Consider the following 12,320-nt stretch of genomic DNA (forward strand, 5'->3'; position numbering starts at 1 on the left):
CGGGGGCGTTCGGCAACACGAACGCGGTTCGAAATATTGGTCATGAGGCGTTCGGCAACGCGATCGCGGTTCAGAACGTTGGTCGTGGCACGTTTGGCAACGCGATTTTGAATTGTAAATTTAATTTTTTTTGCGGAAAAACGTACTGTAGGGCGATTCTAGATTAAACCGCCCCTATAAATACATGTTTGTAGGGGCGACTGGTAATACGAGCCGTCCCTACAAATCTATTTATAGGGGCGGCTGGTAATACGACCCGCCCCTACAAATCGATTTGTAGGGGCGGCTGGAAACACCAGCCGCCCCTACAAATACATGATTTGTAGAGACCCTTGCGTAGAGGTGGCTGGGCAAACCGCCCCTACAAATGGTCTACAACCGTCTCTAAAAAACCCTTTTTGACGTAGTGATACCAACGGGCACGATGATAATTAGGAGCACGGCTATAGAGAGATTCTTTCCTAAATGCGGTTGTTTTTCTTTTTGTAGAAGTTTTTGTATGTCGAAGAAAAAACGAGCGAGCAGGTTGATGGACGATCGAGTGAACATACGATCCTATATGCGTAGTGTGTTCCACCGGAAGCATGAACATACGATCCTATCCCCTAGTGTTTTCCAACAGAAGCTGGCCGGCCGGTCGCAAAGCTGAGCCTGCACTGGCCATGGTGGCAGGCGCTAGCTGGCTCGTCACCAAAGCGCCAAAGGTTGCAGCTGGAGACAAATTTGAATGCCGGAGGAGGAGGAGGCAGCGCCAACATAGTAATGAACAAAGAACGAACAAATCCTGAAGTAGTACAATACAATCTCTGTCGAAGAACACGTATACGGCTGAGTGGTGGTAACTACCGTCGGTCGTCGGATCACTCACTCTCTGACCCTTGGGAACAGGCACCTGTACATCCTGGACATGAAGGACCTCTCGGCCTTCCTCTTCCCGTGTCGCCGCGCGCGTGGTGCCGCCGCCGCGTGGTCAGGCGCCAGCAGCTTCGTTGGCGGCTGCACGGACGGCGGCGCGGGGGCGGTCCTGCTGGCCTCCTCCCGGTGGCGCTTCACCTTCTCGAACTGCACCGTGAAGCCCTGCGCCGCCATCGCCGCGTTCTGCTCGTCCCAGACGCCGAACCTCGGCACGGCCGACGGCTTAGGGCGCCGCGGCAGCAGCGGCGGGGCCGGGTGGTGGTGGCGCGGCGGCGACGGCGACGGCGAGGCGGAAGCTGCCCTCGGCGCACCGTGGTGGTGGTGGTGATTGTGGTGGTATTGGGCGCCATGGCCGCCGCCTTGCGGCTGTGGCGGGAAGCTGACGTTGTTGTTATCGTTGCTGATGTACCTGGGCTGGTACGGCCTTGGCGGCGAGAACTTGCTGCCGCGGCTGCTGGCCTTGGACGCGGCATTGCTGCCGTTGCTCCCGGTCCGGCGGTGGTACCCGTGCCCGGGGTGCGGCTGCGGCGCGTGGCCGTGCGAGCTCGGCGGCCGGGAAGGAACGTTCCTGGCGCTGAGATTCTCGTAGTGCTCGTAGGGGTCGAAGTCGTAGTCGTAGCCGGCAGCAGGCGCGTGGCCGTGCGAGCCTGGCGGGCGGGAGGGCACGTTCCTGCTGCTGAGGCTGTCGTAGTGCTCGTACGGGTCCAAGTCGTAGCCGGCACCGGCCACTACCGGCGCCGGCGCCCTGGCTGCGGCGGCGGGCTGGGCGTGGCCGTGCGAGCTCGGCGGGCGTGACGGCACCTTCCTGCTGAGGCTCTCGTAGTGCTCGTACGGATCGAAGTCGTAGCCTCCGTTGCCGCCGGCAGAAGGCTTGGGAGCGGGCGCCGGCGGGGCCTTGTTGTTTCGCACCTTCTCGAAGAAGACGGTGTAGCCGATGTTCTCGGCGTCCCAGGGGCCGAACTTGGGCACCACGGCGTGCCCGGCCTGCATTCAATCACGCACGAGTCTCAAATGAACAGTTGCTGCAAATTCGAAGATTGGACACTACGGTTAAAAACACAATCTTCGATGCCATCACAATTTTCTTATCTACGAATTTGCATTTTTATTTTAAGAAAAGGAAAACACAAAGAAGTATGGCTACGTCAAAAATGAAAGTTGTACTACGTGTTAACCAACTACTGGTACTAGCAGCATTTGCCTTAAACACCAAGAGAACAGCACATGACAGGACAGTGCATGGACAGCTCCCTGCTGCTTAACACCGACGACAGAAATAATACATGCGTGCGAGCAGTGGCACGTCACAGACGAAACAGCTACAGCTAGTGCAAATCTTTATATTTAGGGCGTGTTTAGTTTCCACATATTTTTGCGCAGTACCCATCACATCAAATCTTATGGCACATGCATGGAGTACCAAATGTAGACGAAAAAAAACTAATTGCACAGTTGGGTGAGAAATCGCGAGACGAAACTTTCGAACCTAATTAGTTCATAATTAGATACTAATTGTCAAATACAAACGAAAGTGCTATAGTAGCCAAAACCCAAAAATTTTTGCATCTAAACGCGCCCTTACATATGAAACCTGCACCAAAAAACTGGCCGATGAGCGTGGCCACGTCACCAGCTGTTCCCGGCTGTCGGATCGGACACGTGAACGGCCTAGAGCGTGCGAGGCGTGGTTTTTTGCAAACAAACCCTCGAACTTTAGTCGAATCAACCCGTAGTCCAGACCTCCTCTCAAGTTTTTTTGCAAAAAAGCCCTCGAAATTTACCAAAATCAACCCGCAATCCAGGCCTTTTGAATGGGCCGGCCTGCCTCCCGCTCGGGCCTGTTTCCCGCCGAACCTGGGCCTTACTTGGCCGAATTCAGCCCGACGACATTTTTCTAATTTCCTGCGAATTTGTTATTTATCTAAAACGATTGAAATTTTGTAAATAACATAATAAAACAAATAAAAATTTAAAAATGTCAAACCAAGTTTGTTGAACTCTACACAACTAGCACTGCACTGTAAACACATAACATCACATGTTTTAGTGTAATTTTTTGCTATTAATGTGGATCTAGATTTCTCAGGAGTTTTCTAAAAAAATTAATAGAGTTAGTTTCTTTATTCAAATTGCTATGAAATTTTTATGCTAGCTTACCCATAACACACATAAAATAAAACAATTGAGTGATTCTACCGGCTTCACGATCCTATATATACAATTCTTAATTTCACAATGATGGGTGTCGTGCATAGTTCTTAATTGAAAAAAAAAGAGACTCCAGCTATTATCCTCTGTAATGGCAACGATCAACATCAACTCCATTGATATGTATAATTATATTGTACTACTACTATTTATTCTCCACAGAAGCTAAGTTATACTAATTACAATATAATTATTAGCTTCAGGATACAAGCACCACACAGGACCACGCGGCAAGGCCACGCTACTTTCTAGTCAGGTACCTCAATGGTGCATCGCAAATAATATAATCTAGGAGTACTCGCTTAGCTGAAACTCAGCCTCCAGGGCCAGGGGTACGTAGGCTAAACTGAACTCATCCATCCGGACCGGATGCACGCAATCCACTCGTGCCAATGCAACCATCGTCCGTAACGACGGCAGACGACGGGTGCATCGTGCAAGTCGCCCTCCCGTGTGAATTGTGATCGAGGACTGAGGAGCCGCCGCGACGTCTGGCACGTACTCCTCGTCGCTGCTCGCTGGTTTCCGTTTCCCGTGTGCTCGAGCCTCGAGCTCGACCGCCATCCACCAACGGCAGCGGGCTTGGAGTCCGGAGCAAGGGCCAAGGGCGCGCGGCGCGGCACATGGGTGGGTGGCCTCGTGATGACTACGCGAGCGGCGAGCCGTCCAATGCAAGCACGGGATCACACGCCATGTGCCGGCGGCGCCGCCTGGGAAAGTCAGGCGCGGCGCCCCCATGTTCAGATACTAGGGCCCAGTTTAGATGCAATTTTTTTTTGCAAAATGAACACTGTAGCAGTTTTGTTGTTATTTGGTAATTAGTGTCCAATCATAGTCTAATTAGGCTTAAAAGATTCGTCTCGTGGATTTCGTCTAAACTGTGTAATTAGTTTTATTTTTTATTTATATTTAATGCTTCATGCATGCGTTTTCGTATTCGATGTGACGGGGAATCTTGAAAAATTTGGCGTTTTGGGAGGGAACTAAACAGGGCCTAGGGTATGTTTAGATTGCAAAAAATTTCAACCTGATGAATAGTAACATTTTTGTCTTATTTGATAAATATTGTCTAATTGTGGACCAACTAAGCTCAAAAGATTCATCTCGTGATTTCGAACTAAACTGTACAATTAGTTATTTTTTTATCTACATTTAATGCTCCATGCAAGCGGCTAAAAATTGATGTGATGGAGAGAGAGTGAAAAAACTTGAATTTGAAATCTAAACAAGGCCTAGCAATGATTGAATTTGGATGCGTCCAAGCGAAGTATGTACAGGTGACACGGTGGTGGTCAGATATTGGCTGTTACCCATGCTCTTACGCCTTGCTGAAATGCTGAATAATCATGGTGACTGAGCACTCATCAAACTCCCCGCCCAGAAGCCGGCACCAAAGCAGACCAATATACCTATTAGACTATCTCCAAAGGATGATCTATATGAAGACCCAAACCCAAAATGGGTCGTGGATGTTACTGTATTAGCCTCCAACAGAATATCTATATGCGAGACATATTTTAGGTTACAGCAGAGGCACAACCCAAATATGAGTATCCTCTCTCCTGTAGACTCATTTACATAAAGGGTTCTCTTTTGGGTTCTGTTGCTGGAGAAGACCAAAAATGGATATTGAACCATTTGCATGTAGCGCTACCCAAACATGGAATGGGTCTTGTATTTTGGGTGATGTTGTTAGAGATAGTCTTAAGAGCAGATGAACCACATCTCGACGTCCAAACACGACGAAGCTTGAAAAATATTGCTCATGAAGAAGATAGGGTTCCTGGCACCACAAGGACCGATTTCCTCAGTGGCCAAGCGTTCGTACGACTCGTACTTCTAGGGCACCCTATCGGTAGCAAACGTCGAGCCTCTCGATGAGTTGTTCCTAGCATCTAGGGCGATGACTGGTGGAACAGCTCGCCGACCTTCGCCCATGGCACCATAGGCCCACGCGTAGTTTAGGTTTATTCCAATGGATCCCAAGGTTTTCATAGTCAAAATGTAGTCGCTTTGAGGTAACTGTCAGCCAGGGGACGGTCTCTCGTGTATTTTATAACTTCTGTCTTATGATACGTAATGCTCTTGCCTATTTAAGAAAAAAAAAACAATGACCATCACCAAACCGAACTAACCTCGCATGGATGATGGATGCATAAGGTGGCAATCATCATCAGCAACATGGGGGCACATGGGCAGGGTTCCGGGCTGGAAGGAGCCAAAGATGATCCCAATGTGAATTGTGGTCATCATGCAGCGTAGCACAGTACTCCTGTATCCTACTAGCTTCGTCGTAGTAGTAAAAACTGAAGGAAAAAAAACCACTTACGACATCATGCAGCAGCAGGCATGCATGGAGTAGTAGTAATGAAATAGACGGCATTAACACGCGTGCCCATGCTGCCATGCCGATGCCAGCCGGAGCAACCGTCCGTCCCAGTGCTATGCCAATGCCATCATTCTGGATGCAGGGACAAGCAAACGATGCCACCCAATTGAGGTGCCTAATCTATGGCCTATGGGAAATGTTACCTACAGCAGCCATGTTGTGTTACTTACAGCAGCCATGTTGTCGTTGGTGTGTGACTGTGTGCGCGCCTGGAGAAGGATTGGCTGGAGAGGAGGGCGACGACGACGGACGGACGAGGCCGGCCGGGCCCTACTGGTTGTTGCTGCACCACCTCCGGTCCTCCTCCTCCTGACCTCCTCTCCGTTTGCCGCTCCCCCTTTCCTCCCTGTCAAGAGGAAAGAGAGGAGAACGCGCGCGGCGGGCGGCCGGGGGACGGAAGGAGAAGGCGAGGTGGGACGACGATGGATTTCCAAGGCAGGGCAGCGGTCGGAGTCTGCCGAGGAGACGCCTGTATGCTTGGGTTTGGTTGCGCAGCTGGGAGGTGCGAGCTATCAACAACTGAGCAGCTCCCTGGTTAGAGGCGCCCCAACCGGCCAACCGGCCGCCGGAGCAGCCAGACACGCACGGGCCCCAGCTAGCAGCAACCTTCGCAACTGCGGGTCCGCGGCGTGAGGAAGGAGAGGAGAGGAGACAGCTCAGGGCCTTAACACCTCCTCGCCTGCCCTGCCTACCTACCGAGGACAGGAAGCGAGGACCGAGGATGGACAGTGGTTGGCCGCTGCCCCGTCGTATCCTCGCTTTCATCTTGCTCTCTCGTGGTCGTGGCAGCTGGCCATGGCCTTGCCCCTCCGCCCTTGACGGCTTGACCTCCTCCTGCTCCCTTCTCCACCTGGGATCTCTGCAAATTAACCTACGCCCATCACAAATATACTCGGGGGGGGGGGGGGGGGGGGGGGGGGGGGTTCGTACATGCGGTGTGAACATTGAAAAACATACATATGGGCTTCCTGATTGCTGATCCAATAAGCAAGCCTGTGCTGTGCGATCTTTCGTTTCAAAATGGGATTCCGTACATCCCAACTCATCAAATCTGGTAACTTTCAGCCCAACTTATATCGCATCTTCCTGGAAACAAGTTGGCGGCAATCTCGATTTCTCGAGGCTCCCGAGTATCAGGGTGTGATGGGTTGGTTACATGCCTGAAACCAATAAAAAATAGACGTACCCAGTGCAGCTCCTGCTCTGTGTGGGGTCTGGGAAAGGATGTCAGTGGCAAGCTTTAACCTTGCCTGTGCAATGCGAGAAGACCGCGACTCGAGCCCGAAACCTTTCGGTCACCAAGCCCGCCCTTCACATGCCTGAAGCCAATGAACATAAAAAATTGCACGAGAAACTACTGCACATAATAAAGAAAGGGAAAACAGAAACAGAGCTCACTATATCTGACAAAATATAGAAGACGCAGCATAAGATGGTCATCAGGATGGCCATTAGTTCCCTGAAAGTTGGCGCTACAGTAAACCAGGGATAAGAGATGTTTTTGCAGTGCTGAATCGTAACCCCACACAAGTGGACGACTAAATTGTTGGGCCTACTGGAACAAGTGGCAAATCAAATTAATGACCCCAACAGGTTTTCATGGGGAAAGAATCAAACTACATGTCGGAGAGTGGAACACCAAACACAAAAGTATATTTGCCGTTGACAAAATCCTTAGCAACAAGCAAAATCAGCTCTCGAGGTGATAACTGCAAAGGTAAAATCTATCTATGTTATAATAAAAAAAATAACATATATTATGATGAAATCACAGGTCAAAGAAATAAACAAATTCAATAAGATTAATGATTTGTAGGAGAGGCAAATCTAGTACGTTCATTAAAGCGTACTCCCTCCATCCCAGAAAAAGAAAGACACCATGGGATGCATACAGGTTAAACTTTCTCAACAGAAAATGCGTGCAACATTTATATTTCCAAATACACTTATTATGAAAGTATATTAAAAAATCTATCTAATTATAATAATTATGCATTATGAATATTAGTATTTTTTTATATATAATTAGTCAAAGTCTAAAAAAAATTGATTTCTTGGGAAACAAGAACATCTTCTATTTCGGGACAGAAGAAGTAGCTAAGACCAGACATGGCAAAATAGATTTCATGACCATCTACATTGAACTCACAAATCACCAAGATAACTATCTAGATCAACAGTGGAGAAGCAAAACACCAACAGCATTAAATTACTGTAAGACATGTTTAACGTTAACGAGAAAAGAAATAAATCATTAAAATATGATTGCATCATTATTCAAAAAAAGAAACTCAAGTTTAAGATAACCATCTAGATCAACCGCAGAAGCAATACACCAACACCATCATAAAAAAACAGCATTAAATTATAATATTAACAAGAAAAGAAATAATATCCACTAGTAGTGATTAGTCACTAAAATATGGAAGCCATTGTTCAGAAAAAACAAAATAAACTGCATAGTACAATTCTGATCAAAGTAATGAAATAAAAGCAAACCAGATGTATAACCTGCTCTACTTTTCAATAAATCAATAAATAATTATAACTTATCTTACAAAATTCTTCGGCCCTTCAACAGTAATGAGGTAATGTTACATTGTCTTTGAACCTTTGATCTGGATATTAGCAAGAAGAAACTGCTTTCAAGTGACACACTGACACCATAGCTACTTGTTTTAAGACTCGACAAACGAGTGCCTCTGACAAACAAGTTCCATGGAATTCTTGCACCTAGACTCCTTTCACAGATTGGCCCTCTACCCCCAGCAAATTAGCAGAGGGCATTGCAGTTTACAGTCTGATCACATCAGTGCTCCGTCATGGTGTGTTCAGGGCAGGGGCTCCAAAAGTCATTATCAAGCAGTATGCAAGCAGAAGCTGCCAGAAAAATGTCATAGTAATAATTATTTAAGATTCTCAAAAGAAAAAAAAGTTTATCTTTAGTATATTATTTCAATGAGTAAAATATTTATAAATGGCATGAAAATACACAAATCGAAAAAGAAAAAGGCGATTCTAAGACGAGATGCTAAACTTAATAAAGTCCATTCTCCAAACAAACCTGAACCTGGGTGTACATTACTATAGTCATAACCACCATAACTATCACTATCCAATAGCATAACATTTAAGAAAACAATGCCATATTCCCTTGCCTTCAATACAACAAGGCAGCCTTTGTCATATTATCATATGTTTTGCTCACATTCCATATTTAATCAATACATTTCACTCAACCCCGAGTCAGCACAGTCATCAAGAGGCTATAGTCACGTGCTGACAGCTAACAATATATACCCTTGGTACTGTTGGTCGAAGTGGAATATGATTTGATTGAATGCATCCTAGGTTTACACTTACTCTTCATTGGTTGAATTCATCATGCTAAGGTCCACTGGCCGAGTACTACAGGATTATTGGGTCAGCAATAGGACGGTTTTGCTTGCCATAGTGCTAGCCAGAGCATGCCTTTTAGGAGACACCTAAATCCCAAATTTCACATAAACGAAGATACTCACAAGGTTAATAATACTGCCTCTTATCCAAATTATAGGCCACTTTTGCTTTGTCTATAATTAAACTTCTCTAACTTCGACCGTTCTTTTTAAAATATATTATAACATCTACAAGTTCAAATAAATGCACTATCAAGACATATTTCGTGGAGAATTTAACGATACTAGTTTGATTTTGTAGATGTTGGTGCATTTTTCTAAAAAACAAAAGTGGTCAAAGTTAGAGAAGTTTGACTTAGGACATAGCTAAAGTGCTGATAACTTTGGAACAGAGGGAGTAGAAAGGAGCAGTTTTGTCTTATCCCAGTATAAGTGAAAATCATATCAAGATAATATTACTACCTACTGAAGACTAGAAATGTTTGAGGATCAAGCAAGATTTAAGCCATATTATTTTTGTTAAAAACTAAGATTTTTGTTTAGAAGAGGCAAGCGCATAAAGATCACCTCCAAACAGAGCTTTAGTCTTCGCAATTAAAATGTCACTCCAAGCAAATATACCATTGCATGACAAGGTAACCAAACAATATCTACAAAGGTCACAAACTTGTTCCTGCTTCCAAACAATAAGAGACTAAGAGACAGAATATGACTACCATTGCGTCACCATCCTTCAATGTACAAATGACAGAACAAACCTAACCTGAAATGTACAACATCTGTTCAATTCGTTAGTAAATATAAATAACAGACAAGAAACTGCCAATAATAGGAAAGTATATCCAAATACCTTCCACTTTTTATGCTATGCCACCCCAATTGATGCTATTAGCAATGCTTTGATAGTTGTAGTAGTTGATCCTGCAAATAACTTAGCATCATGATGCTTTATATGAATCTGTCAGATGTGCCATGAGGCAGTACAGCACCAAGTAGAATCTTCTACTTTCAGCGTGACTTTTTATGTTTTCAGCTAATGTTTAATTTGTAACCATATTCCAAATTATTGATGCAAACTGCTTTGGATGCAGTTTTCAACAGACCCACTATCTATAGCCAATGTTGTTTACAGCTTAAGAAATCAAAAGTTAGCCACTAAATTTACTTTCAATGACACAAATAGAAGCATCATTTGTTCTATTATGGGAAACTGCTACAATGCATAAGTAGTAATACAAACTGAAATTGTGGATCACTGTAATAACAAGTTAGTAGCACAAGCACCAGGAATTTAGGATAGTTAGGTTTATGGTCTCTAAAGAAAAGCAAAGTAAATTTGTTCATGGTATCTGAGAATGAAGAAATATATTGGTTGAAATGTGGTTGAACTTCATTTGTTCACACAACTTTGATCTCCACATTTTGGCCATTCCTTTTCAATGATTTTTTTTTTTCAGTTCCTCAATTCCAAACAAGTGATACTTGAATGAAGAGTAAAAACAAGAAGGGAAAATGTAGCTAAAGATTGAAATAAGTTACTTTGTCTGTCTCTTTCCTCACAAGAGGAAGTAAAATGTTGCTATATTACAGTACAACAGCTGCTGCAAGATTAGGCGATATCCTCAATCGCCCGAAAACAAGCAGGCAAGCATGCAGATAAGTCGACCAGGATTCAGGCAAATAGTAATCATCAACAGATCAAGTAAACAACAACAACATCGTAGTGGAGGGAGAGTTCGTGTCGGCTACGAGAGAACGGAAGAACCAAATATTTTTCTCCTTTTCCTCTTTCTCTAAGCAGCGGCTCGCTCAATTGAGCTCGACGTCACAGCCGCAGCGCCGTCAGCCTGAGCTCATCCTCCTCATCGGCGTAAAACCCGACGCCGGCTCCGCAGCCGCCGCCGCCGGGGGGCAGGTTGAGGTCGAACGGGAGCGGGAACGGGCACGACAGAGAGGCAGAGGCGGCCGCGTCCGTGCAGTCGTCGTCCACGACCGAGGCCGAGGAGCCGCAGTCGCTGCGGCAGTCGCCGTCGGGGATCGGCGGCGGCGGGGGCCGCGGCCGCGCGCCGCCGAAGGACTCCACGGTGGAGCTGAGGCTGCTGCAAGCCGGCCTGGCGACCGGCGGCGGCGTCGAGACGCCCGTGGCGGTGGGATATGTCGTGTACGGTGCTGCTGCGGCTGCGGCGGCGGCGGCGGCGGTGGGCATGTGGAGGTGATGGTGGTGGGCATCGGCGGCTGCGGCGTGGAGCGGGAAGTTGGTCCTGGCCTTGGGCCCGCGAAGCATCCGCGCTGCGGCGTCGTAGGCGCGGGCGGCGTCCTCGGCGGAGTCGAATGTGCCGAGCCAGACGCGCGCCTTCTTCGCCGGGTCACGGATCTCCGCGGCGTACCGGCCCCACGGCCTCTTCCGCACCCCGCGGAACCGCGACTCCACATCACCGTCGGCCTCCGCCGCCGCCACGCCGTCGCCGCGCCGCATGCCGCCGGATTAGCCGAGCGCGAGGGTGTGTGGTGCAGGAACGGGGATCGGAGGATCGGAATTGGAGGCGAGGATTTGGGAATCGGAGGAGGGAGGACGGAGGGGAAGGTGGGAAGGAGTTAATTGGAAGGCAGGCTTGCTTGTTTGCGCTGCCACCGCCCACCCGCTCGCGGCTCGCCTCCCACCACCACCATCTCTGCCCGGTGCCCGCCTTGCCTTTTTCTTACAAAAATCTTCCTTTTTTTTTTCTTTTCTTCTCTTTTCCTCTTTCCCCCCTTGACTCTTCTTCTTCTCTTTCCTTCGCCTGTAGCTGTAGACATGTCTTTTTACGATTTAATTTAAATTGTTTTTTATAGCTTTGCTTTTGCAGCGCTTTTCCTTGCCGGTTGGCGCCGCCGGTTTACATCGGCTCCGTAGCGTTTAGGCGAGTTTGCAACGTGTGGACCATCTTTAAAATCTCCTTAAAATAGATTATTATAGCAAGTAAATAAGATTGATACAGAACTCTATTTTTTAAATGTTCTTAAACATTATTAGTAGTGGTTAAAAGGAGAAATTTGCAATAATATAAATTTTAATATAAAAGGTTGGTGAAGCTTAGGCTTTGCGTATACGGTGATGAGGAGTTGTTTTTAGTTTTTTTAATATAAACTAGGAATAGGTAAAGCCATAATTTTCTTTCTTTCATCCCACCTCTACCTCCTCTGCACACTGCACCTCAATGAGCCATGTTAGACATGTCTAATGTCAATCCCTTTAATGCAATATAAGGTTTTGTTTGGCTAGATATGTATTCACTTAATCCAAGGTAAATACATGTGTAGCCAAACAAACCCGAAAGGTGTTTTATGAGTAAGTTTAACTATCTTGTAGAAAATTCAACCATCTAAGATGTTTAGGTAAGTTTAATAACTGATTCCTGTAATCACCTTTT

At 46.6% G+C, this 12,320-nt stretch overlaps 2 protein-coding genes across 4 annotated transcripts; both read right to left on the bottom strand.

Moving 5' to 3' along the window:
- Nucleotides 1-770: 770 nt before the first annotated feature.
- LOC136462917 (chromatin-remodeling ATPase INO80-like) lies at nucleotides 771-6,302 on the bottom strand. Of its 3 annotated transcripts, XM_066461965.1 has the most exons (3): nucleotides 5,683-6,302; nucleotides 5,453-5,584; nucleotides 771-1,899 (listed from the first exon to the last, which is right to left on the bottom strand). In XM_066461965.1, exons 1-3 carry the CDS (start codon nucleotides 5,689-5,691, stop codon nucleotides 865-867), a joined length of 1,176 nt encoding a protein of 391 aa, XP_066318062.1. In that variant the 5' UTR covers nucleotides 5,692-6,302; the 3' UTR covers nucleotides 771-864. The 3 variants fall into 3 exon arrangements, with proteins under 3 accessions (XP_066318062.1, XP_066318064.1, XP_066318063.1); XM_066461967.1 differs by lacking the exon at nucleotides 5,453-5,584; XM_066461966.1 differs by lacking the exons at nucleotides 5,453-5,584; nucleotides 5,683-6,302 and adding an exon at nucleotides 5,259-5,323.
- Nucleotides 6,303-10,429: 4,127 nt separating this feature from the next.
- On the bottom strand, nucleotides 10,430-11,667 carry LOC136462918 (ethylene-responsive transcription factor 3-like). The gene has a single exon (XM_066461968.1). It carries the CDS (start codon nucleotides 11,384-11,386, stop codon nucleotides 10,736-10,738), a length of 651 nt encoding a protein of 216 aa, XP_066318065.1. The 5' UTR covers nucleotides 11,387-11,667; the 3' UTR covers nucleotides 10,430-10,735.
- Between the last annotated feature and the right edge of the window lie 653 nt (nucleotides 11,668-12,320).

The sequence above is a fragment of the Miscanthus floridulus genome, chromosome 7 (genome assembly GCF_019320115.1).
Source record: "Miscanthus floridulus cultivar M001 chromosome 7, ASM1932011v1, whole genome shotgun sequence".
NCBI lineage: Eukaryota > Viridiplantae > Streptophyta > Magnoliopsida > Poales > Poaceae > Miscanthus > Miscanthus floridulus.

What these genes read in the sequence shown, in the direction of transcription:
- LOC136462917 (XM_066461965.1), bottom strand. An exon ending in GCCTGCTGCTGCATGATGTC is followed by an intron (nt 1,900 to 5,452) that starts GTAAGTGGTTTT and finishes GATTGAATGCAG; the next exon opens with GCCGGGCACGCCGTGGTGCC.
- LOC136462918 (XM_066461968.1), bottom strand. Translation starts at nt 11,386, where the DNA reads ATGCGGCGCGGCGACGGCGTGGCGGCGGCGGAGGCCGACGGTGATGTG.